At 43.5% G+C, this 26264-nt stretch overlaps 1 protein-coding gene across 2 annotated transcripts in view; it reads left to right on the top strand.

The window, feature by feature from the left end:
* PTPRG (protein tyrosine phosphatase receptor type G) overlaps window positions 1–26264 on the top strand; it is a 781718-nt gene that overhangs the window by 746734 nt on the left and 8720 nt on the right. For both annotated transcript variants that reach the window (XM_084840496.1, XM_084840495.1), the window contains 8 exons: window positions 4871–5034; window positions 8116–8251; window positions 8967–9113; window positions 12409–12502; window positions 13527–13603; window positions 14624–14752; window positions 22292–22438; window positions 25444–25586. In XM_084840496.1, coding sequence (XP_084696622.1) covers window positions 4871–5034; window positions 8116–8251; window positions 8967–9113; window positions 12409–12502; window positions 13527–13603; window positions 14624–14752; window positions 22292–22438; window positions 25444–25586 — 1037 coding nt within the window. The remainder of the gene's footprint in view (window positions 1–4870; window positions 5035–8115; window positions 8252–8966; window positions 9114–12408; window positions 12503–13526; window positions 13604–14623; window positions 14753–22291; window positions 22439–25443; window positions 25587–26264) is intronic.

Below are 26264 nucleotides of genomic sequence, written 5' to 3'. Positions count from 1 at the left end.
TTTTCTCCTTGTCATCCATTGGGAACCACACACTCAGTATCATTTGGAGTTGCAACTAACACTAATCTGCAAATATCACATATATTTTATGATATCTAAGAAATCATAAAATATACACAACAAACTTTTTTGCAATTTAACACAATGAATGGAAAACACTTTTTGCATGGTAAGGCATGATGGAGCAGATCCAGCAATCATACTGCTCTTCTGGCTGAAAGCTCAGGGCCCATCAAAATTAAGGGATGGGCATACTCACACACGCAAAGAGTTCTAGGTCACCATTTTTGCATTGGCAACTCTATGCTGTATGAGTTTTAGCAGAAGGAAATCTAAAAGTCATAGATCAAACTCAGCCTGCTATACACTGAGCTGACTACAAACACAGACACACGGTCTACAGCGATGAGAGTTTCTCGGTCTCTTCAGCACACACACTCAGGCAGTGTAACACTGGACACTTAAATCAGTGAGATTTCTTCATTGCAGGGAATCCCACGGCAAAAACTTAATGGTTACGCTCTTCAGAAATCATATAGCTGATGGTCAGTAGCTACAGGCTCTATGCAATTCTAACACAGTTCAAAGCTAAACACGGTTACCTTGACAGAGATCTTCAACGTGGTCTCTCCGCTTCATTCTGCCTTGGGACCGTCCTATGGCACACTTTTCACTCGAAGAGGGGTCTAGCCTGTGCCCTGGGAGCTGATTCTTCACCTTTATTCTCCATTTTGCGCCTTCATCTTCTGGGTCTTCATTTTCAGTTTCCATTTCTTAGGGATTTTATCTCAATTAGGCGAGGTGATGATGTTGCACAACTCAGAACGTTGTGGGCAATTTTCCTGCCCCCCCTTTCGGCGCGCTAGGCTAACAGCTACTTCTTTGGCCTCACACTCCCACGCTCCCACGCTTCGTTAAAAGCCAGGCTGTCCTGCAACATTTCTCTGATTAACAGCCTCAGATCTTGTTCTTGTTTTTGTCTCAGCTCGGCCTTGAGCTTTTTTGCTGTTTCCTCTCTCTATTCTGAATCCTTTTTTAAAAAAAATCTTTTTCCTTTTTTTTTTTAACATACATCTCAAGGGGGTGCAAGTCTTTTTTCCCCCACCTCCCATATCCTCCCTCTTAAGATGAAGACGGACACAAAGAGGGAAGGGGATTGGTCAGTGAGTAAGGAGTCTCACTGACCGACACAAAAGGAATTTCACACCACGCACTTTGCTACTGGCCTGGGCACCCGGATGGTCAATGGTATGCGACAGAAACCGCAGTAGCCACTCACACAATTATCAATTTTCACCACTTCATTCATATGTCCCTGCCACCCACTTTTCCCACTTTTAACTAGAGTGGAAAGCGGCTTCCCCAGCTTCCTGCTGAGTACTGGCCGGCTGAGTACTGGCGCCTGCTCAGGGGTGTGATCAGGCCCCCCTTCTACCCGCAAGGGGTAGGTTCTTTTGTATACGTATACTAACACTGACCTTCTTCATAAGGTGGGGCCCTCTTTTTTTCTGCCCAGTGGCCTTTCTCCCTAAAGGCGGGGCCCTCTTTTACTCCATACTTGCCTTACTCCTGAAGGCTTCCAATGTGGGTTTCAACTCAATTGCAGCTGCGATACAGGCAGGGCTCAAGTTCCTTCCTCCGCTTCCCAAGGTTCTCTTGCTGCTCGCTGCCGTTTGGGCGATCCCGGCGCAGGCCCTCTCCCGTTTACCCGACAAAAAGGTCGGTGGCACCAAGAAAGGGAGGCATGCACTGAGCTCTCCCTCCCGGTGCGGCGATTAAGAGCAGGCAACTGCCACCTCTCTGTCTCAGAGCCTGCCACATCCGAGTCACGGCACCATTTATGTTGCAGAACTCAGAGTCAGAGAGACCACGGAGTGAAGGAAAAAGAGTTTCTTTATTTAACGTGCGGGCTTAAGGCTGGAATCATTTCCAAAGAGCCAGAAGCCCCGATTTACATCAGCACATTGTTTTTATAGACATTGTGACACATATGAAACGGCTCCTCCTCCCGCTCCCGTGTGGGGTTGCAGTCCTCAACATTTCCTCTCTTAGCACCATTGTTTATATCCCAGGAACTGGGTTATAGGCCATGATAAACAAAGAACATAATATGCAAGAACATGATATCCACTATTCTGACCTTAGCCTTGCTAACTAGATAAGACGTTCTTGCGTCTTGTCAGCTTACAAACATATATTTTAGAGAGCAAGAGCTCAGCAAGAACATGAAGCATGAGACTGCATGAGGCTACTTAGTCTGACCCCTGATATGGCTGCTACATCACTGCGGCATGCATGGCTTAGGCAAAGAATGCCCACTTGGGATGTTGCTACTGAGTGTGATCTATATAGCTATCCACCAGTTCAGCCTTTCCTAACTTGATTCCCTTAGGTCAAGCAAAACTTGATTCCTTTCCCCAGCCTGATGCCCTCCAGATGTTTTGGACTTCGATTTCCAACCAGCCAGCATAGCCAGTGGTCAAGAATGCTGGGAATTGTAATCCAAAACATCTGGAGGGCACCAGGTTGGGGAAGGCTACATTAGCTCTTTGACTAAATAATCCACTTCAGAATTGTTTGGCATACAGCAGAGGTGTCATACGTATTTAGAGGATGGGACTACATTTCAAGAACTTGAAAAGGTTAGGGAAACTAGGAACTTTAATGACATGGGCAAGTTGCATAAAGTGAGTCTCCTCCCATTCAAAGTTGGGAATGAGTGAAAGGGCAATAGATGAATCTTTTCCTCTTTCACAGGGGTTCTCAAACCTGGTCACAGTGAATTGCCATAAATCAGAATGTTTTTACATCGTTGTTCCTGCCCCAAACTCAAGAGTTAAACAGATGAAACAAAGTGACAAAGATTAGGACTATGGGCATTGTCAACATGTTTTGTTGAATGGTAAAGAAGCATAAACATTGCAAAATAAATAAATAGAGGTCAATCCCTTTACACAAGCGATGGGGAACCTCTGGCCCTCCAGATGTTGATGGACTCCAACTCCCATCAGCCCCAGCCAGCATGGCCCATGTTCAGGAATGCTGGGAGTTGAAATCCAACAACATCTGGAAAGCCACAGGTTCCTCACCCTTGCTTTAAACCCAAGCAAAGTCAATCACTGGAAACAATGGAACAAACAGACCTACCCTCATCTATCCTGAGTCAGATGCAGCAGCCCAGTGTCACAATGGCTGCTGCATTTCTGGGAGGCAAGGGGCTGGTTCACATGATCAAAGAGCCCACCATGGCTTACTTAAGCCACTGTGGGTTGTGCCATGGGCCAGCAGCCATTTTGAATACTCAAGCCAGCTTGGTGAAGTGGTGAGAGTGTTGGACTGGGAGCTGGGAGATCCGGGTTCTAGTCCCCACTCGGCCATGGAAGCTCACTGGGTGACTTTGGGCCAGTCACACACTCTCAGCCCAACCTACCTCACAGGGTTGTTGTTGTGAGGATAAAATGGAGAGGAGGAGGAGGATAATGTAAGCCGCCTTGAGTTCCTTGCAAGAGGAAAAAAGGCGGGATATAAATGCAATAATAATTAAAAAAAAAAAGCCACAACTGTGGTTTGTTATGTCATTTGAACCCAGGGACCATGGGTAATGTGAGGGTTAAACAAAACAGACCATAGGTTCCGTGAGGATTGTTTAACCCTCACATAACCAACATTTCCTAGGTCTGGACAATGTAACAAGCTGCGCTTGTAGCTTGAATATTCAGGTTGCTGCCTGCGGGCCTTATCTAAACCACGAGGAGCCACAGCAATCTGCAAATCAAGTCATGATCTTACTGTCAGCAAAGCACCACCTAGTAGGAACTGCCTCTTGCAGTCCACCTGAGGGAGAGCCCAAGAGTATCAGGCAGGCATACTAGGTTCCCCTGCAAAACAGAGCTCATTTTAATTTTGAGAATAACGTCGATTAGATTTTACATACCTTTTCAAGTAAAATCCTTCTTCTCCATCACCACTGGGGTTTCTCTGCTTCTGAGGTGTTCAGAAAGAGAGTTCAGGCAGGAATGCCCATAACACTGGCATGTTAAACTGTCAACTCTTGGACCAAAGCGGAGGCTTTTCTCTTTACTATTTATCTTGCCAATAAGTATTTTCCCATTGTATTGTTCCAATGATGAGAGAAACTACATCAGGAAAACTCCTTTTTGGCACCCAGCCATTAAATGCAAGGTTACAAGAGCTTTGTTTCTGTCATGGGATGATAACCCTACTGGTAAATTGGGACTGGGGGTGCTCAAACACCTACATAGAAAGCAAGTTTACAGAGGCAGGTATCTGAAGAATCATTGTGCTTCTACAATGAGGGTCATTACTAGGTAACTGTTTTGCCTCTGCGGTTTCCCACTTTATCCCAGAGAAGAGAAAACGCTTTCTCTCAGTAATTTGGGGCAGGATATAGAGCAGGGGTGGTGAAACTGAAGCCCTCTGGATGTTGTTGTACTTCAATTCCCATTCACCCCAGATAGCTTGGCCAGTGATGGGAGTTGTAGTCCAACACCTGGAGGGCCACAGGGTTCCCACTGCTGATGTAGAGGAATATATCTCCTGTGAGCTAGTTGTTCTTTTGTTGGGCACTGTGGACCTCTCTTCTGAGGAATTATTGACCAATGCTGTGATGCACTATTGCATGGCATCTATGGTGTGTAGAAGTCAGATTCTACTACCAAGAAAGCCCAACCCTTTCCGCCAATAAACAGCAATTTGTAGCATGGTCTTATGATTACTGCTATTTTTTGCAGTGAGTCAAAAGAAGGGTAGGTATTAGGTAAGGCTTATCTCATTCCCAAGAATAGTACAGTCCAATCCACAGCTAACGTGTTTTCTTCTCATATGTGTTTCATGCATTCTGGGTCAAAAGGGGAATCCTAAAGGACGTCAGAATGAAAGGACGGTCATTCAGTACCACTACACACAGTGGCCCGACATGGGTGTGCCTGAATATGCACTGCCAGTCCTGACGTTTGTGAGAAGATCCTCTGCGGCCAGGACTAACGAGATGGGTCCTGTGGTCGTGCACTGCAGGTACGTCTGGTCATAGTCAGTCTCATGTTGTGGGTCACGTATTATAGACTAATGCCACAATTGCAGTAGACTGTTGGTGGTGTGCTTGTTATTTTACCATATATATATGTAGACGAAGTACTTTACGATATATCTCATTCATCCTACTGTTGCTGCATGTCCTTGCCCACCTGTGCACCTTGATTCACAGGTTTCATGTGTACATGAAATGTAGTTCCAAAAAGGAACCTTTGTCTGAGTTGTGGTGTGCAAACAGCAGATTAATGCACTGAGCACTTACTTACGTGGGGAATAGCTGCTTCTAAGTTTGGGGGACTGAGCTCAAACACATTCAATTTAGGGGAAATTAGCTCACACATTCATTGGATCCAAAAACAAAACAAGATTTATTTTTACAAATATTATTCTCAAACATATGCACAAATGTTACTGAGAAGAAAGAAATGTTATCAAGAAGAAAAATGGCTTGATTCATTCACCCACCCTTTATTACTTATTCCTAATAGACTTACGGTGCAATCCTATGCATGTTTAGACAGAAAGAAGTCCTACAGTCTCCAGCATGCCCCAGCCAGCCAAGCTGGGAGTTGTAGGACTTTTTTTCAGTCTAACCATGCATAGGATTGTGCCCTTAACTAATAGACAGAAAAGACACAGGTTGGGGAAATTAGCATTTCCCAAGTATGAAAGGGACGTGGTGTCAGGGAGATGGCAGAGGGCTGGAGGTCCTTACGCCAGGGGAAGCATGGATGCTGGTGAAATAGTGAACTGTAGAGGCAGAAATGGATAGATGTGGAGGAGAATGAAAAATAAATCATAAGACAGCTGTAATTACCTGACTTAGAGGAAAGAACCTGTAGAACCTAATTTCCAGCTTGAATTGCCCAAGGCTGCAAAAGTGCTAAGGACACAGACCAGCCTTGCTTGTTGCAGTTCTAGTTCCTATCTACAAGATGTGGGGTCTTAGCCTCACAGCACTTGGTCACCTTTGAGAACAGTGTTGTCAAGGAAAAGCCAAAGAATACCATCCAATGGTGGTAACAAGTTCTCGTGGTCAAGATGGGGAGACGAAATGGAGGCTGAGGGCAGAATCCTGCAGGGTGCTTACGCCTCTGCTGATTCTCTTGTGCCCCTCTGATTCTGTTGTGCAAGCAGAGGGTCCTGGCGATTCTGCTGCATGAGCAGGACCCACTGTTTGCGCAACAGCAATTCAGCACTTCACAGAGGAAGCCCTGAAATTAGCGGAAATGCTCATTTCTCTATTGGGGCAGGTTGGTGGAGCTCCCTTATGCGAGTTCTGCCAACCTGCTCCATTCCAGAATTGAGTGTTTTTGCTCATTTCCACTTGCCCCGGATGCACTAAATCTTCCTTCCGGAAGTGGTGGGTCCCACTTGCAGACAGGAATTGGCAGAGGTGTATGTGCCCTGTTGGATTCCACCCTATGTTGTTATTAAGGCCCCCAGAGCCACAACAAATTGGAACAGAATATATGTAGATGGAGAGCCTTGTCAAGGGAGCTTCTCTGAAACATTTCCCAATTCGATCAGAAGTTTAGCACTTATTCACGTCTATTTGGTAGCCATTTCCCTACACCTTAAGCTCACTTCTGGACCACCAAAACCAACACCATTGGCCTCAAGGACAGCAACTCATACATGGAAGGTGAGCCCCTGCAAAACACTGAGCTAGGGCTCCAGGAGCTGGCAGGTAGATTTGTGCTATGTATGGACCCTGGTCCTGGACTGAATGGGCCCTTTACCAAGGAGTAAAGCATTCTCTCTCTGGGTGAGCAAAGCAAATGGTTCTCTCTGGGTAAACAAGGTGCTTCAAAAACAAAGCATAAGGGGATTCCCAGCCCAGTAACTGTGAGCTGGGCACCAGGGTAGAAAAGCGTGCTAGAGAAGGTCATGAGGAGTGATATGCAAAGCCTAATGGTGGATGTCCAAGCAGGAAGAAGAATTAACGACGACTGCCCAAACTCAGAGTTACAGTGTTTTCCACAAAGAATGCAAAGGCTTGATTCCTTAGGGGCTAGACCCAGGCTTTGTCAAAACAGGGGGGACAAAGGCTTGGTTCCAATTCCTGGCTAGATGGTGCAGTGAAGCTGTCTGCCTTTTGATTACCTTTAGATCTGGCTAGCTATTCAGGGGAGTCTAGCCCAATACTGAGAATAAAAAGAATCATTAAGAGTGCTTGGAATAACGGTACCTGGGCTTTGAACTCACTGACCCAGTAGATAGGTGGGAACACTTCAGGATCAGGTCATTTTCCTCACCAGGGCTATTTACTGGCCAATTCAAAAGGTACCCTCATGAGTAGACAGGTGGGTGATGGCAGGATAACTGGGTAGACATTCACAGGAGTCCTCCAGTCACAGGGAGACCTTCCCTTTGATTTTATCAAGGCACCGTTACATGTTCAGGGTGGCTCTTCACTGTGCAGCATTCCAGGTGCTAATTATTGTTCCTTGAAGCTATTCCAATCTTGGATTCCCAGAGCTAAGGAGTCAGGGCATTGTCTAATGAATCTAAGGGCAAAAAATACATGTGCATGGAGAGTCAGGAGCTCCTCTGTAACCCTGGCAACAGGGAGGATGTATGACACCGAATTGAGTCTGAGAGACTATCCTTTACTAAGGCCATTCACTGAATCCATGACTGAACCAAAGTTTGTACGCAAATGTTTCTGATTCACGTCCAGCTTGGTCCACTGTGCCACAGTGTACATCCCATCTCATTGTTGGGAATTTCCCTATAGATATGGATGACTGATCAGGAGCTACTACGCTTTGTGTATATTGCAGGAGCTTCGAAGCTTTGGTGCACAACCATAAGTACCATTTTGTTTCTAATTTGAATGCAAGCAAAAGCTCCTCATGCAATCAGCCTGTGAAACTTTGAGGAAACACAGCGTTCCAGCAGTTAAGCTAAAATGGAAAGTTGACACCCATACATTATAGAAAATCTGGAGAGCGAGACTTTGTGAATATAAAGAATCTTATGTCAACATTAGCATTTAAGCGTGGTGTGCAATCTTTCATTGGTATTTAACTAAGCTTTCTCTTGGATCTTTTTTGTCAGTGCTGGCGTTGGCAGGACTGGTACCTACATTGTTATAGACAGTATGCTGCAACAGATAAAAGACAAAAGCACAGTTAATGCCCTGGGTTTCCTGAAACACATCAGGACACAGCGCAACTACCTCGTCCAGACAGAGGTAAAAATATGGAGACGTATTCATTGTCATGACAGTAAATAGTTGTCACCAATTACATCTTGCTAAACAGAGAAGGATTTGTCAGGTATAATTTCCACTAGAATATATCCATGGGTTAGATATTACATTTCTTATATTTTTGTAAATTCATCTTGGAAGTGCATGTAATTATTATTTATCACTTGTGTAGCAAAATAAAATAAATGCTTCACAGAGAATTTTAAAAAGGCAACTTGAGAGCAAAAGCTCACAGTCTTATGTATCGACAAGACACAAGGGGGACATTTAATATGTAAATATAATGTATAATTTATAATGTGCATTGTTTTCATATAGGTGGACAGTAATTGAGAAAAGTTTAGTGACGCTACCCCATCACCTCCACTTTTTTGTTTTGGTAACAGTAAATCAGGGAAATATTCTTAGAGAAAGAGAAGACACAAACTGTGTCAGGAGGGGAAGGAAAGGAGAGGAAGGAAATTCCAAGGAGGGGAAGGAAATTCCATGCATAAAGAAAAGTGACAGAAAGCAGAGAAAAGGGAGCAGGGAGGAAGTAAAGGGAAACACAACAGGGGAAAATTGAAAAGTTGTCTAGACAGTATTTTACATAGTGAAGTTGCTGCAAATGTAATGCTTGCCTCTAAAGCACCTGTGTTCCAGTCACTCACGATGGACTTCAGTTTTGCTCATGCCTTGCTTGCTCCTGCCATTCCAGGAACAGTATGTTTTTATTCATGATGCCTTGTTGGAAGCCATTCTTGGGAAAGAGACTGAAGTTTCTGCCAACCAGCTACACAGCTATGTTAATACCATTCTTATACCTGGAATTGGGGGCAAGACTCGGCTAGAGAAACAATTCAAGGTAAGCTTCTGTTTTTTATCCTCCAGCCTGCTGCCTTTTCCGAGGGGATAAAGTGATCCAGATCGAAACACCAGATTAAAACCAGTATTTTATCAATGGGGGAATGGTCTTACAAAAGTATTCCAGTCACAAGAAACAAAATCCCCATCACACCAGTAAATGCTATTGGCGTTGTGCTAGAGGTAGCTTATGCTAACGGAACTTAATTTATGCAAGCGTTAGTGCTGAATAAGATACTGCCCTACGTCTGTAAAAGTATGGCCCTGAGAAGCCTCACTTCAGTATGTACTGTGAGTTGCAGTTGCCCTCATGTATATAGGGGGAGAACAGCTGCAGGCATGGCAAGCGTACATGGAAATCTACTTTTAAATGAGCTCTGCTGAAAATAAATTAAAAAGTGGATATTCATAAAAGAAATATCTCAGTTTGACAGTAAGTTTGGGAAGACAATATGATGACTAATTGCTATTGCATTCCCCCCCTCCCCATTTACAGTGTAATGTATCACAGGTCCCTTGATTCACTGTAGATTGAAAGTTCATTAGCATGTTTCTCACACATATTTTATTTTCTAAATGCCATACATCCTATGCCATACACAAGTTCTCTGAGCATGTATCTCACATATATTTTATTTTGAAAATGTATTTACTATATTTATAGAGCCATCCCATAACTAGGGATGCATGAGAAATTTGTTTCAGTTCATTTTTGATCAGGATTTACCCAATTTGCACCTTCTGGACCGAACACGGACTCGGACGCAACCTGTGGTTTGAAGTCCGTACATATCCGAGCTTTGCTATGTGATTTGTGAACCAAAACAGTGTGTTCAATAGCATGTGCACATTTGAAAAATGCACATGGGAAAATGCATACTTTTGAAAAATGCACAGAAATATGCATTAACAACTGAGAGAGGAATGCAGACCTCTCAAAGATGTGCATAATGCATTTGGAATAATATCCACAAATGTTCATGTTAAAGAAAAAACTAAGATCGCAGTCTGATCCAGACACAAGACAGAATGAGGTTTCCCCAGCCCTCTAGACTAGATTTTCAGGAAGCATAGGGGGAAGGGGGAATCAGCAAAGATTGCCTCCCCACACTTCTGCTTGTGGGATTTCCCCACTGGATCTATCCATGGGACTCTATGCTGGATCCAACTCTAGTAAAACTAAAGCACAATTAAATCGCATATTATAAACTAAGAGGCCCAGACTGTAAGACATAATTTAAATATACATGTGAAAATGTGTTACTTGGTTTGGGAATGCAGATGCAGCATACAGAGTCTGATATGTAATAACATGGGGTAGTACCCAATGGAAGTCCTACCCAGACTAGGCCCATTCACTTTGATGAGTCTACTCTTTGTAGGAGTACCACTGGATACTACCCATGGGAACTATCTTTCTGGATCAGACTAGGGTCCTGTGTATCCAGCATTCTCTCTCCAGTAGTGGTTAACCATATATGAATCATGTACCAGCTGAGCCTAGGTCATGAGAACAGGAATTTCATATGATACCTGTACCTCTCGGATGCATTGTCATGTGTGTGACAGATTCAGGCTGCAATCCTATACACACTTACCTGGAAGGAAGTCCCATTAAACTCAATGGGACTTCTGAATAGACACATATACCATTGGGACCTCAGTGTCCTAAGGGCATTTCAGCTTCCATAGCCAGCTATGGTTGGCATCACTGCAAGCATGATATTTGGCAGTGCAATGCAAGAGGACAGGCAGTCTCGCAGAGCAAATTTGTCCAAGCGCTGGATGCCATTGCAGTTTCTCTCTGCGTCATCGTTTCTTGCTTACGTCTATATCCTTCCTTTCCTCCAAGAAGCTCAAGGCTGTGGACATAGTTCTGTTTCCACCCCCACCCCACCTCCAGCAGGCATTTTATCCCCACATAGGTTAGTCTGAGAAATAGTGACTGGCCCAAGGTGAGCTTCATGGCTGAGGGCAGATTTGAATCTGGGTATCCCCGGTCCTCGTCTGACACTCTAGAACTGAGCATAATAGAATCTACATCAGCCTTGCCCAACCTGGTGCCCTCCAAATATGTTGGGCAGGAGCTCCCATGATTCCAAGCCAGCATGACATAGAAACAGAGCAGAAGCTATCCTGGCTAGGTAGCCCGCAGGCAGGGATACCGTGGCCAATGGTATTCTTGGCCACTGCGAAGTCCAGCAGAACCCACAGAGATGCACTCCCCTACATAGCTCCTGGCAGAGTTCATCCTCCAAGGCAACCAGAGCTGTCTCCATCCTATAACTGGGCCTCAAGCTAGACTGAAATGGATCAAGATAATCTGCATCATCCAAGAGACCCTGGAGTTGTGCTGCCACCACATGCTTAAGCACCTTGGCCAAGAAGAGAGTATTAGAGTGGCTGGAAGTTATCCAGTGTAGTGGGTTTTAAGAGACTTTTTAAATAGAAGTCTCACCACCGCCTCTTTGAGACTTGTTAGAACTCAAGGAGGCATTTACCACTCTTATTACCCATCCAGCCTATCCACCTCTGGCTGGGCTTAAGCAGCCCAGAAGGTCAAGGGTCGAGCAGGCATGTGATTAATTCAGCCCCCCAAGGATCTTGACCACATCCTACAGCAACTAAAAATTGAACGGTTTCCGTAACGGTAGGACAAACCAAAGCTACGTTCATTGTATCTGCATTAATTATGGCATCTAAGTGGGAACAAATGTGAACGACTTTATCTGCAAAGTGACTTGCAAATTGGTCACTGAGCTCGCTTGCACCATAGAAGTATCCCAAAGTTAACTTAGCAAACAAAACAGACTAGCCCTAGAGTAAGTGATCTCAGCTGCAGTGTTCAGGTTCGCAATAGCAGTAAGGAAGAGGAAAAATTCCTTAAGCATAGTCTTATTTTGATGTTTTACCAAAGAAATGACAGAGCCTTTTGTTTCCTGAGACCTGCTTCTGATCTACATCTGCCTTTAGGACTTTGGAAGGTATCTTCAGAAGTAGTAATACAACATTGTCAAACCAGGTTGTAATGGAATTTCATTTACTCTGGGTGGTACAAATGAGACCTCTATAGACTTGGGGGTCCAAGAAGCATTTGTATAAACGCATTTCTTTATGCAGAAAATTCCATTCTTCTTGGCATTTTGAATGTATCTAGCAAATCTAACAGTACAGTTTGGTCTTCCGGGGATTCAAGTTTTTCAGAAGTAAAAAAATCTTTTTGTGTGCATGTGTTTTAAAAGAACAACCAACAAAGAATCAATCTATCTTGTTTCTGCTTTGTTTAATTATTTTAGCTGGTTATGCAGTGCAATGCAAAATATGTGGAGTGCTTCAGTGCTCAGAAGGACTGCAACAAAGAAAAGAACAGGAACTCATCAGTAGTGCCATGTAAGATCACATCTTTGAGTCTGATTGCTGCTTTGCATAAATTCCTTCTGCTCTGAATTGTGTTTACATGAAGTGATACAGGCCCTGGCCTGGATTGTTGTGTTACTGCATCAAAGCTCTCTTTAAATATAAATCTGAGTTGTGGGTCCTGATACCAGTTAATGCATTCCAACATGAAATACAAATCAGAAGTTTCACACTTTGTGAATATTAATATGAGAGTTTTATATATTGATGAAGTGATTTTAAAATCATGTTTCAAATCTTTCAACTAACTTAACAATACAGCTTTGTCCGTCAGGGAATATTTTTTCAGAAATTATCTTCTCTTAGGCCAGGACATCAGTGCATGTAATTAAAAACCCAAGGATCAATTTGGCTAAGCAAAGCAGCATTAAGAGGGGGTAATGTGGAGAGCAGCAGCATCAGTAAAGGAGTCCTTAACCCTTTCCTTGCCTGGCATTTCTCCTAGAACTCTTCCTTGCAGCTGCTCCCGCCACCTGAGGGTTTGAGATGCATGTTCACACATTGGCATGCAGCATGTAGTTTTGGCCTCAGTCTGCCACCAGCTGTCCCTCGAGCAGTTACAAGCCAATAGGTCTCACATAACTGAATGAATTGCTAATGCGTCTCATAGGTACGGTATGCACTATGTGCAAATAGGTGCATTCTTGCAAGTTCTGCACTCTGGGACCAAACTACATTCCCCATTTCTTCCTGGGTCTGATGCACTCTCCCCTCTGATGACACTGTGAGCTTCATGGTGGAGAGGAAACATGCGGCTAGCTATTATTTGGTGCTTTGGGCATTCTGGGGGTAGAAGAAAGTATTAAAATTGTATTCCTGAAATTATTTCCTCATGTGAACATATCTTTTTATCATTCTTATCATTTTACCTCCTGTGTTAGCGCAGTGTCTTTTATTGTGCTAAGTCCGGCCCTGGGACAAATGGGAATTGTGTTACAATATTTGTGCTGTGAATGTGAGTTCTGTTTGATAAAGGCTTTTTCGTTTGATAATGCAGCTGAGCGAGCAAGGGTGGGACTGGCACCGCTACCTGGAATGAAGGGAACTGATTACATTAATGCCTCTTATATCATGGTAAGAAAATCAACATTCCACTGTAAGTAAATCAATGGAAAATAAGCGGATATAAAATTATTCCATCTCTATAGATGATTAAAGAGTGTTCTGTCTTGGCCTCTGATGAAGGGATTCTTCTACCTTTTTTCAGAGGAGAGGTATTGTGTGAGGCACTCTTGAGCATCACAGGGTTAGAATTATGGGAATTTCCATGTTTATAACTTAAAAGTTAAGGACACAACCCGTCTCTTCCTGCATGCACAGCTCACAGGATGAGACCCCACAGAGCTCAGTGGAGTTTTCTCACTCTTACTCCCCTTGGCCAGGCAGCTGTTTGCTACAGCGTGTGAGCCACTGTCTGGAATGAAAGGGCCCCATCACATCTCCCATCTCAGGTAATAACCGGCATGCTGCAGTGCATATGCATCTACCCACGGGGCTGAGTACCTAAAGGGCTCATCCAGCCCCGTGGGGAGCCTGCCCTGCATACACAGCTCTGGGAGTTGCCTGGGCAGGAGGAATGGATCATGCCCTACATTTCAAAACCTCATGGTGACCTTTTTTGAGGGGTGACAGGTTTTTCATGATTGCACATTGTGTGTTATTTGCAATTGCATCCTACTGGAGGTGTCTTTATAAAACATCCTAAGTGACACTTGTTGGACCAGAAACTGAATGAGTGGCATCACAGAAGAAATGCAAGATGTCCAATAGCTGTGTCTCGGGGTCCATTATTTTTAATTAGAATAAACAAATATTAGCTGTAGCTCATCATATTTATTTCTAGTATGGCCCTCTGTGCTCAGTAGGTTGCCATTCCTAGTGCAAACCATTCCGTTAAGTGGTACATGTTTATTGAGTTTATTTTTCGTTTACATGTTCTCCAGTATTGTTGTTAGGATAAATTAAAACAGCAGGGAGCTTTAAAAATTTAGCAGTCTAATAAATTAGTTTTGTCTGTTCTCATCCATGAAGTTTAATGTTGCCAAAGTATTCTATACCCTGAGTAACTGCTACATTTGGTTTCTGTTTTAAAAGGGCTACTACCGGAGCAACGAGTTCATCATCACACAGCATCCCCTGCCACACACAACTAAAGATTTCTGGAGAATGATCTGGGATCACAATGCACAGATCATTGTCATGCTTCCAGATAACCAGAGCTTAGTAAGTTATTTAATTCCACACACTGTATATTAATGATGTAGCACAGCAGGGAGCAAGAACTGGGTCACTTAGCTACATAGTCTGGCTGTATTTCAATGGAAAGTGTAGTTGATGTCTCTGTTAACAGCTCCATAATCCACAATATCCGAAGAAGCCTGAAGGAAAAGTGGGGAAAGACTACAGGAGGGAGGGAAAAGGCTAAATCTTCCACTGCAAAAATGTCCAGGTCCTATCCACTGTACTGTGAAGGCAAAGTCACCCATTGAACTTTTTCCAAGGGAAAGAAAAATATCTTTACTGCTTTTGCACCATTCACCCCTGAAGGCTATCAGCCTCCCGTCATGACCTCTCAAATGTCATTGAGAGATTAAATCTGCCTGCCCTTCCTGAACAACAAATGTGTAAATTTATTCATTCATTCATTTAATTTATGAGTTTCCCTATAGCTGAAGCTCTCAGGACAACATACACAATAAAAGGAAATACAGTAAAACCAATGATTTTGTGTTTACTCTTGAAGTACATCCCTATAAACAGGGATTGGACAAAACAGTGTGTTGTTATTTTCGTTAAATGACTGCAAATACCTAATCATAGAATCATAGAATAGTAGGGTTGGAAGGGGCCTACAAGGCCATCGAGTCCAACCCCCTGCTCAATGCAGGAATCCAAGTCAGAGCATCCCTGACAAATGGCTGTCCAGCCTCGTCTTGAAGGCCTCCAGTGTGGGAGAGCCCACCACCTCCCCAGGTAATTGGTTCCATTGTCGTATTGCTCTAACAGTCAGGAAGTTTTTCCTGATGTTCAGCCGGAATCTGGCTTCCTGTAACTTGAGCCCATTATTCTGTGTCCTGCACTCTGGGATGATCAAGAAGAGATCCTGGCCTTCTTCTCTGTGACAATCTTTCAAGTACTTGAAGAGTGCTATCATATCTCCCCTCAGTCTTCTCTTCTCAAGGCTAAACATGCCCAGTTCTTTCAGTCTCTCTTCATAGGGCTTTGTTTCCAGTCCCCTGATCATCTTTGTTGCCCTCCTCTGCACCCTCTCCAGTTTGTCTGCATCCTTCTTAAAGTGTGGTGCCCAGAACTGGACACAGTACTCCAGCAATCACTTCATCAGTACTTATCTGGACGTTATTGTGATTGTTTTGTAGAAAGGCAGACATACATAGTGTGTCATTTGGCATTTTCCTGTTCCTTCCCCGCTCCCCAGGCTCAGTGAGGATTGAAGCAGCAAAGGTCATCCGTGTACCTTGCTTGGATATCTAGTTGTTTGTGGGCACAAGTATAGAAGACGGTGTACTCTTGCCACTGGTCTGGGGATAATTCTCTTGGTAGTATGTCTTCACACAGTGCATTGTTAAACTAATTAATTTGCTACCACAGGATGGCCACCAGCTTGGACAGCTTTAAAATGAGACAGGACTAATTCATCGAGGATATGGCTATCAATGGCAACTAGTCATGATGGCTACATATTACCTCCAGAATGAGACAGGGGATGCCTCTCAATACCAGTTTTGTTGTTGTTTATTCGTTCAGTCGCTTCCGACTCTTCGTGACTTCACGGACCAGCCCACGCCAGAGCTTCCTGTCGGCCGTCGCCACCCCCAGCTCCCCCAAGGTCGAGTCCGTCACCTCCAGAATATCATCCATCCATCCATCTTGCCCTTGGTCGGCCCCTCTTCCTTTGGCCTTCCACTTTCCCTAGCAGCAGCATCTTCTCCAGGGTATCCTGCCTTCTCATTATGTGGCCAAAGTACTTCAGTTTTGCCTTTAAGATCATTCCCTCAAGTGAGCAGTCTGGCTTGATTTCCTGGAGTATGGACTGGTTGGATCTTCTTGCAGTCCAAGGCACTCTCAGAATTTTCCTCCAGCACCACAGTTCAAAAGCATCTATCTTCCTTCGCTCAGCCTTCCTTATGGTCCAGCTCTCGCAGCCATAGGTTACTACGGGGAAGACCATTGCTTGAACTATGCGGACCTTTGTTGTCAGTGTGATGTCTCTGCTCTTCACTATTTTATCAAGATTTGTCATTGCTCTCCTCCCAAGAAGTAAACGTCTTCTGATTTCCTGGCTGCAGTCAGCGTCTGCAGTAATCTTTGTGCCTAGAAAGACAAAGTCTGTCACTGCCTCCACATTTTCTCCCTCTATTTGCCAGTTATCAATCCAGCTGGTTGCCATAATCTTGGTTTTTTTGAGGTTGAACTGCAACCCAGCTTTTGCACTTTCTTCTTTCACCTTTGTCATCAAGTTCCTCAGCTCCTCCTCGCTTTCAGCCATCAAAGTGGTATCTTCTGCATATTGGAGATTGTTAATGTTTCTTCCAGCGATTTTAACTCCAGCCTTGGCTTCATCAAGCCCAGCACATCGCATGATGTGTTCTGCGTACAGGTTGAATAGGTAGGGTGAGAGTATACAACCCTGCCGTACTCCTTTCCCAATCTTAAACCAGTCCGTTGATCCGTGGTCTGTTCTTACCGTTGCTACTTGGTCGTTATACAGATTCCTCAGGAGGCAGACAAGATGACTTGGTATCCCCATCCCACCAAGAACTTGCCACAATTTGTTATGATCCACACAGTCAAAGGCTTTCGAATAGTCAATAAAACAGAAATAGATGTTTTTCTGAAACTCCCTGGCTTTCTCCATTCTCCAGCGGATATTGGCAATTTGGTCTCTAGTTCCTCTGCCTTTTCTAAACCCAGCTTGTACATCTGGCAATTCTTGTTCCATGAATTGCTGGAGTCTACCTTGCAAGATCTTGAGCGCTACCTTACTGGCATGTGAAATAAGTGCCACTGTTCGATAGTTTGAACATTCTTTGGTGCTTCCCTTTTTTGGTATGGGGATATAAGTTGATCTTTTCCAATCTGTTGGCCATTCTTGTGTTCTCCAAATTTGCTGGCATATGGCATGCATCACCTTGACAGCATCATCTTGCAAGATTTTAAACAGTTCAGCTGGGATACCGTCATCTCCTGCTGCCTTGTTATTAGCAGTGCTTCTTAAGGCCCATTCAACCTCACTCTTCAGGATGTCTGGCTCTAGCTCACTGACCACACCGTCAAATCTATCCCCGATATTATTATCCTTCCTATACAGATCTGCCGTATACAGTTTATTGCTTTTTAGCCAATCAGGCCGTCCGCACACAAAACAAATAGAATTCTCACATCAACCCAAAAGGGAGACCAAAGTACAAATTATTAATAAAATAACTAACAAGAGCAAGTTAAAAACATTTTAAAATCCTAAAACAATATCTGCCAGAATATTATTACCATGTTTACGGATTTAGGTTTTTTTTAGTTTTTTACGGTATATCTTCCGTATATTCTTGCCACCTTTTCTTGATCTCTTCTGCTTCTGTTAGGTCCTTGCCATCTTTGTTTTTGATCATACCCATTTTTGCCTGGAATTTACCTCCGATGTTTCTTATTTTCTGGAAGAGGTCTCTTGTCCTTCCTATTCTATTATTTTCTTCCGCTTCCGCGTATTGCTTGTTTAAAAATAATTCCTTCTCTCTTCTGGCTAACCTCTGGAATTTTGCATTTAATTGGGCATATCACTGTTGCCTTTTGCGTTCCTTCTTTCTTGGGCTGCTTCCGGATCTATTGCATTCATGTCCTGATTGTGGACTGCCCATAGACATCTGATTGACCACTATGGGAACATAATACTAGGCTAGATAGAGGCTTGGTCTGATCCAGCACAGTTTTTTTTCTTATGTTCTTATGGGCTCCTCTTCTCTTATTAACATTACAGTTTATTGCTTTTTAGCCAATCAGGCCGTCCGCACACAAAACAAATAGAATTCTCACATCAACCCAAAAGGGAGACCAAAGTACAAATTATTAATAAAATAACTAACAAGAGCAAGTTAAAAATATTTTAAAATCCTAAAACAATATCTGCCAGAATATTATTACCATGTTTACGGATTTAGTTTTTTTATAACAGTCAATGACTTTCGCCTCTCCAGGGCTTGACTGACAAACTTAGCAGTCCTATATGATGTATAATGATCTGTTCCAGCTAATAATAATTGAGTTATGCTTGCACCAGAAGTATCCTCAAGCACAGCTAATAGGAGCTCAAGATATTGCTTCCTCAAATCGATATACAATGGGCATTCTGCTAAAAAGTGTACCACGTCCTCTACCTTGGGGCAACCAGCTGGGCAATCTGCACTCATGCCATGATGGATCCTATAACGTGCCTTCACCTCCATCAATTGGAGTGAGTTCAGTCTACACTTGGTCATGAGCCATCTCAATTCATGTGAGGTGATGGAAATCAAATACGGGGGAGCCTTCCCCGGAGAGGTCATGATGCTTTTATAGATCTTGTTGGAGCGACTTTCAGCAGCAACAGCCATTGTTGTTTGAATATCAGCATCCTGTAACCTCTTTGAAATCTCATCCCTAGCTCTATCATAGCCCCTCGCAAGCAAATATGATTGTGAAAAGCCCAATAGATGTGGTTATCTTGTCTGCCCATGAGCCCCTTCCCATAGCTTCATATTCTAATAAGACCAAGGGGGAGGCCAGTTGGAACACTATCTTTAACCAGAAGAAAGTGGCAGCTTTTTGAACAAGCATTCCCACTGAGTGACAAGCTGTTTCTAGTCGGACAATGGCCTTAGAAGTGGATCTGGGAACCCCAAGTACTCTGGATAGAAATTTATGCTGCACTGACTTCAATGAAGCAATGTTAGCATGGGTCCAGGCAGGTGCCCCATATAATATTTGGGGAAGTAATTTGCCCTTGTATAGCTCTATTAAAGGGGCCACCATCTTACCACCTGGTCCAGCAGCAAAACGAAGAATGGCATTACTAGTTACATTAGTTGTCAGGGCTATTGCTTTCAAGTGCTCCGACCAAGATCCTGAACTTTGAAATGACACTCCTAGGTATTTATATTTGTTGACCTGATCAAGCAGGTGGTTATCCAGCTGCCATCGGTATTTTTTCCTCCTTTTGCCAAAGACTAAGATTTTAGTTTTTTCGTAGTTGACCTGAAGGGCTTCTCTCACACAATATGAGCTTAGGGCTCTTAAAAGCCTACGCATCCCCACCTGGGTGTATGACAGGAGAACAGCATCATCTGCATATAATAACACTGAAATATTCCTGTCTTTTAAAAGAGGTGGGAAGAAGTCTGGATTAGATAAGTAGGGAACCATATCATTAAGATATAGATTGAATAAAAGAGGTGCAAGCAAACATCCCTGGCACACTCCTTTGTTAACAATAATGGGGCCTGAAAGATCACCTGAAGACTCTCTCACACGCAAGATAGAATTCTCATACAGCCCCTGTATTCTGAGCAATTTATAATCCACATTTAAAAGTGTAAGCTTCTGCCAAAGGCGGGGTCTAGATATAGAATCAAAGGCTGCTCGAAGGTCTACAAATGCAGCAAAAAGTGAGTGATAAGGGGGAGATGTATATTTCCCAGCCAAATATTTTAGTAGAAAACAATGGTCTACTGTAGATCTGCCACATCGGAAGCCTGCTTGTTCTTCAACAAGGAGATTCTCCCTGAGCACCCAATTTTCCAGCTTATCTAAAAGATGTCTTGCATACAACTTACTTATAACATCCAGTAGACTTATAGGGCGATAATTCTTAGGGTCTGACCGATTGCCCTTTTTATAAATAGGCACTACAATAGCTACTGCCCAATCTTGGGGAAATTTCCCAGTTCTATCAATAAGTGTAAATAAGGTTGCTAACATTGGGATCCACCAATGAGGATAATTGATCAAGAAATCTGGTGAAATGCCACTCCTTCCGGGGGCCTTTCCGTGCTTCAACTTCCGTATCAGCATAGCTATTTCCTCACAGGTGACTGGGGGCCAACTAGATGATTCTGGGTCTTCCTCCTGCAATGGGGGAAGACAGGCCATCTCATCATAAAAGAGGGAATGGAAGTGTCGTTCCCATTCATGTGTTGTAATAACAGAGTCAATGGATGGAGTCCCAGAGTATCTTAAGTCTGAAGTAAGGTGCCAAAATCTAGGTCTATCATTTCTTTTGAGTGCTGATGCTAGTTCCTCTTCTCTTATGGACTCCAGGGTAACTTGTGAGAGCAAGAGATAATCCTAAATTCCCTCCTGCCCTAAGGTTAAGAACAGAAGAAGAGCCACACTGGATCAGACCAAGGGCCCATCTAGTCCAGCATTTGGTTCACACAGTGGCCAATCAGCTGCCCATGGAAACCCACAAGCAGGACATGAGTGCAACAGCACCTTCCCGGCCATGTTCCCCAGCAACTGGTGTACATAGGCATACTGCCTATCTTTCTGTGTCCTACCTGTTTTCTAAGGAGTTCACAACCTCACGTTGAGTTCAGGGTCAGGTCTAGCCTGGATCCTGGCAGTTGTGTAACCTTAGCAAGTCTGTGCTGTCCTTAGGAAATTTATTTAGTGGTCTGATTTTCGAAAATATAATCAGGTCCTCTGGATCACAGCCAGTAAGGATGTAGTATTTTTTCTTTAAGAAATTATTTTGATTTTAACAATTAAATATAAGCAATATATTGAAGGAAACTTATTTTTTTGTTTTCAGAATTTATTTATTTATTTATTTCATTTCTATACTGCCCAAGAGCCAAAGCTCTCTGGGTGGTTCACAAAAATTAAAACCAAACAACACACAATAAAACAATTTAAAATATATAGAACATTAAAACCACAATATAACAATATAACCACAATAAAATCTAGCAGCAGTGCAGGAGTTTAAAATACAGATTTAAAACAGCAACGCTAAAAATTTAGAAAGCTAAAATGCTAAAATACCTGGGAAAATAAAAAGTTCTTCACCTGGCACTGAAAGGAATACAATGTAGGTGCCAGGCGAACCTCACTAGGGAGCTCATTCCAGAGCCGGGGTGCCACAGCAGAAAAAGCCCTCCTCCTAGTAGCCACCCGCCTCACTTCCTTTGGCAGGGGCTCATGGAGAAGGGTGATGATGATCTTAAGGTCCGGGCAGGCACATATGGGAATTCATTGGAATCTGTCAGTTGTTTAAAATACATTACTTTAATACAACTTTATTGTAAACAAATATGATGGAACTCAAGTCTGGAAGTCATTATTACAGAAGAGAACCTTGACTCTTTTAATTAAGGCCTAAAGGGCTATATAGATAGATATTAACTGGTTGTTTTGTTTATTTTCTAATTACCATTGTTTTAAGCAGCTGCCTGCCTTAAGGCATAAGAAAAAATACATTATAATGTGATTGTATTTCTGGGAAATGTGTAGTCATTTAAAATTTTATTCATATATATATTCTAAAATTTGCATTTCCCTATGAAACCAATTAAATATCAGACTTGCTGTGTTTGAGAGCTCAGAGTAGCCCTACCCTAGTCATACTATTGTTTTCAGTAGAAACATTTTGTAGAAAGGCAGTTTGTGATCCTGCCTATAAATTTACGTTTTGATCTGCTGAATTTCGCCCACGTAAAAAGTAAAGAAATATATGGAAAACATACCTCTTCTGTTTGGTTCACTTGTCTTCAGGCAGAAGATGAGTTTGTGTACTGGCCAAGTCGGGAAGAATCCATGAACTGCGAGGCATTTACTGTGACCCTTATCAGCAAAGACAGGCTGTGCCTCTCTAATGAGGAACAGATTATCATCCATGACTTTATCCTTGAGGCTACCCAGGTATATACAACATCCTCCAGAGGTGAATCTGGAATGTGCTTGACATTCAAAGTGCTGCTGATGTCAGTTAACACTTGAGGGGAATGATTTTCAGTGGGGTTGGTTTAATGTCTCTGTTTGGTCATGGTGGACTTGTTATCATTACACTCCTACTTCCCAGAGGTTGTCAGTTTTGTTTTCGGCATGCCACTTCCATAGAAGGCCATAACATTACAGTTTTCATCTGATCCAAAAGCGAAACTGTTTTTCAAGCAGGAATCACACAAAGGGATTGATAACCTTTTTTTATGGAAAGAGCTTACTAACACTGTAACACTGTGTTCTCTGGGAGGGCATCCCAGGGGCCATAGGATATGTCAAATCTCTCCCTCTGAGGATGGAGAGTGAGCTCTGCCCTCGGAGTGGAAAATCCAACCTCAGAACCCTGCTCCTGACCACAGTGGAAACCTCAGAGGCTACTTCTTTGTCAGAACTCGCAGGGTGTGTGTGTGTGTGGGGGGGGGGACGGGACATGCTGGTAGAGCTGGTGTAGATTAATTCTTTCTCATTGAAATGAGTGGGAGGGCATTCCAGAAAGAAAAAAACAGCCAGGAAGGGGAAAAAACAGCAAAAATGCTGCTCCTCCCCGCTGCTAGTGAGAGCCTGGCAGTGTTTTGGATTGTTCAGAGCCTCCGATGTTGGAGCTCCTCCCCCCTCCACCCCGCCACCACAGGTAGGATTGCTCTGTAAGGGTAGATCCAACTTCACATGGGCAGAAGTCTGCTCACACAATGGCACTTCCCCATCCTCTCCCACCCCCTGCAGTCCCACATGCACCCCCCAGATTTGCTCCAGAGCAGATTTGGGGGCTGTGTGTGGGCTGCAGTGGGGAGGGGAAATGCATCCAGTTTCCCTTCTGCTGTTGGAACACCATTAGACCCAACCCTGAGTTTCAAAGCCCAATTTTCCATGTAGAAACTAGAGGTGCATGCTTGCTAGCTGTTCTCTGGATGTGCCCCAGGTCGTCTTGAGAACAGGCCAGACCTGGTCCCAGGTGGAGTCGATGATGAGGGGCTTGCATCCATTTTTTGTTGGGAAGTCAGTATCCCTCTTTAAGAGATACTGGGCCTATTCACACGCACACGGGGAGAGGGTGGTTAGGGTAAGTATGGAGGGGGGTAGCGAAAACATGCTGTGTGGGCCCATCGCATGAACGGGAACCATGCAGGGCCTCATGGATCCACTACCCCCCCCCCCTGTAGTTACCTAGTGAGCTTACCATAGTGGTGAGCACAATATCCTAACATAGTGTGGCATGAACAGGCTTCCGGCAGCTGCTCTAGCACCCCAAATGGCTGCATGACCATAGAGAAAGTTGGTGGCAGCTAGAGCAGACTCTATGGTCATGGCCTAGAAGTCCTCCGGAGCCTGTTTAAACCGCCAGGAAGCCCGACAGATGACACAGTAAACCTCCCCGGGGCTCCTTAATCCTTTTGCGGGGGGAGGGAGTTAGTGGGGGTGGCTTAGTAACCACGGGGAATGTGGTTTCCTTCCCCCGCCCAAGCCACCGTGGTTACGGGAATTTCCCAAACTATCGTGGCTTAGCACGATGTCTGAACAGGGCCATTAACTTCTCTGCATGGTTCTGTGCAATTTCTGAACAAATGGCAGACTAGAGCACTTACTTACAAGTAGGTCTACTCCTGAGTAAGCATTGGAGTTGCTCCCTATACAACAAGCTGCAGGACCTATTTGAAAGCAGATCTGTTTACAAGTAGGCATGCCAGCGAGCCATTTGCCCCTCATGTTGGCTTTTGTCCTTTGATTATCCCCATCCTGATATCTGAGTCTGTGCACTGCTAGTCCACAAAGAGCAGCACAGGGACAGATGAGGGATTACAGGAGAGAGAGCAGAACAGTAGAAAAGAAAAGAAAAGAAAAGAAAAAAATGGAACATGGCAGTGGTGCAGACAGCCTAAGCTTTTAGACAGAAAAGATTTATGACTACTATATATTTTGCAGCAGGGAAGCAGACACTACTGCAAACTTCAGAGTTCACTGTACACATGGATCTTTGGACAGCTGGTGGAAAGATTGTCTTGCCTTTCAGACAGAGAGGAATGAATGGCACTTTTGTTACTATTGTTTTACATTTGGTTTCAGTTCCAGCATAATGCATTCCTCACAGCTCCATCATCCAGGAACCCGAATCCAGCAAAGTCCCTTCAAGATTCTGCTAGCTAGTTCATGTAGGGTTTGCCTCCTATGGTCCTTGCCACAGTGTAATGGATTAACTGTATATCATCTAGATCTGCATAAGCCATCGGTATGTGGTGGTGTCTAACCACCCTAGCTGTCTAGATAAGTTTAGACCCAACATAAAGCGAATTTAATGAAATTGACCACACAGATGTTAAATGTATCCACAGGGAAATTTCCCCCATGTTTTAGGAACTGCTTTGGTCCAGTAAGAGCAGCTGGTGTAAATCAACGTGGGGGATATGGACAGCATTTGGAGTAGATTCCCTTCAGCTGGTCAATGGGGTGGTCGCAAGGGAAGCACTGCAGCACTTCCATGGATCTCCTTTTCCTTTCTGTTGATATCAGGGAAGATAAAGAACCATCACCACCAGCAGCACACCTTCTTCATGCTACAGGCAGGTGGTGCTTTCTTTATCTTCCCATTATATCGTCATGAATGAAGGCATTCCTGTTTGCTTGGAGGAATACATACTCATTCTCCCCACACACTGTCCCCATTCTATACATGCATGGCCCTCCCTCCCTTTGACAACAGGTTCTGTGGTCTACAGATACAATGGTTCCCTTAAAATGTAAATAAGGTGCCTACTTCATCACATGAAGAAAGGAAGTTCCTATTTGTATCAGTGGGACAAGGTATGTCCCATCCGTAGCAATCACAGGATCAGTCAACCATTTTTTAATTACAGTGATGAACATCAGGAGTGTTAAAAGCATAAAAGTGGAATTAGAATGGTTTATAATTAGGTTGGTTTTCATTTCAGGATGACTACGTTTTGGAAGTACGCCATTTTCAGTGTCCCAAATGGCCAAACCCAGATGCTCCGATCAGCAGTACCTTTGAGCTTATCAATGTAATTAAGGAAGAGGCCTTAACAAGAGATGGCCCCACTATTGTTCATGATGAGTATGTATATCCACCAGATCACATAAATGAATTGATTTGATAAGAAAGTTTACAGTCAACATGGGAGTTTATTTGGACATTCATCTGGGAGATAGAAGGTGTTACATACTTATGCAGGGATATTAGTATTTTTAAGTTTCACAATCATTTATTTTCAGTATCATATAATATACAGTAGTCAGTATATGGTAGCTGAAGCACCTTTCAGTGTAGAAGGATGACTAGAAATAATCTTAGGCCTTCTTCACATATTACTGGCAATGACATGGCTGCCATAGTCTCATGGCTGTTACCATGACTATGCAGGAAGGAATGCAACTGGTGAGCGTGCAATCAAGGTGGATCACATGGCTCTGTAACCATATGATAACCATGTGTTCCACACAATCATTTGAGTGATAGTTTCATATATTATGGGATGGTTACAACAATAACAGTGCTGGAAGTATATGAAACGGATGTCTATTCTATGTTGGACCAACACAGATGTGATCCCAAATTAACTACCTCATAATGATTATTTGAACAAGCCCTGAACTGCACACTGAGATCTCAGCTCTGAGATGAGGAAAATCAAGTGTCAAAGCTCTTTGGATTATTTTTTGTTTGTTTGTTTTGTTTTTGCAACATGGAAGAGAACATTTCCATAGCCGGTCATCAAAGACGTTTTGGTGCAGA

This window comes from Heloderma suspectum, chromosome 2, assembly GCF_057233095.1.
Source record: "Heloderma suspectum isolate Gila_16-S chromosome 2, 16-S_ref, whole genome shotgun sequence".
Lineage (NCBI taxonomy): Eukaryota > Metazoa > Chordata > Lepidosauria > Squamata > Helodermatidae > Heloderma > Heloderma suspectum.
This window is presented reverse-complemented; position numbering and strand designations above follow the sequence as displayed.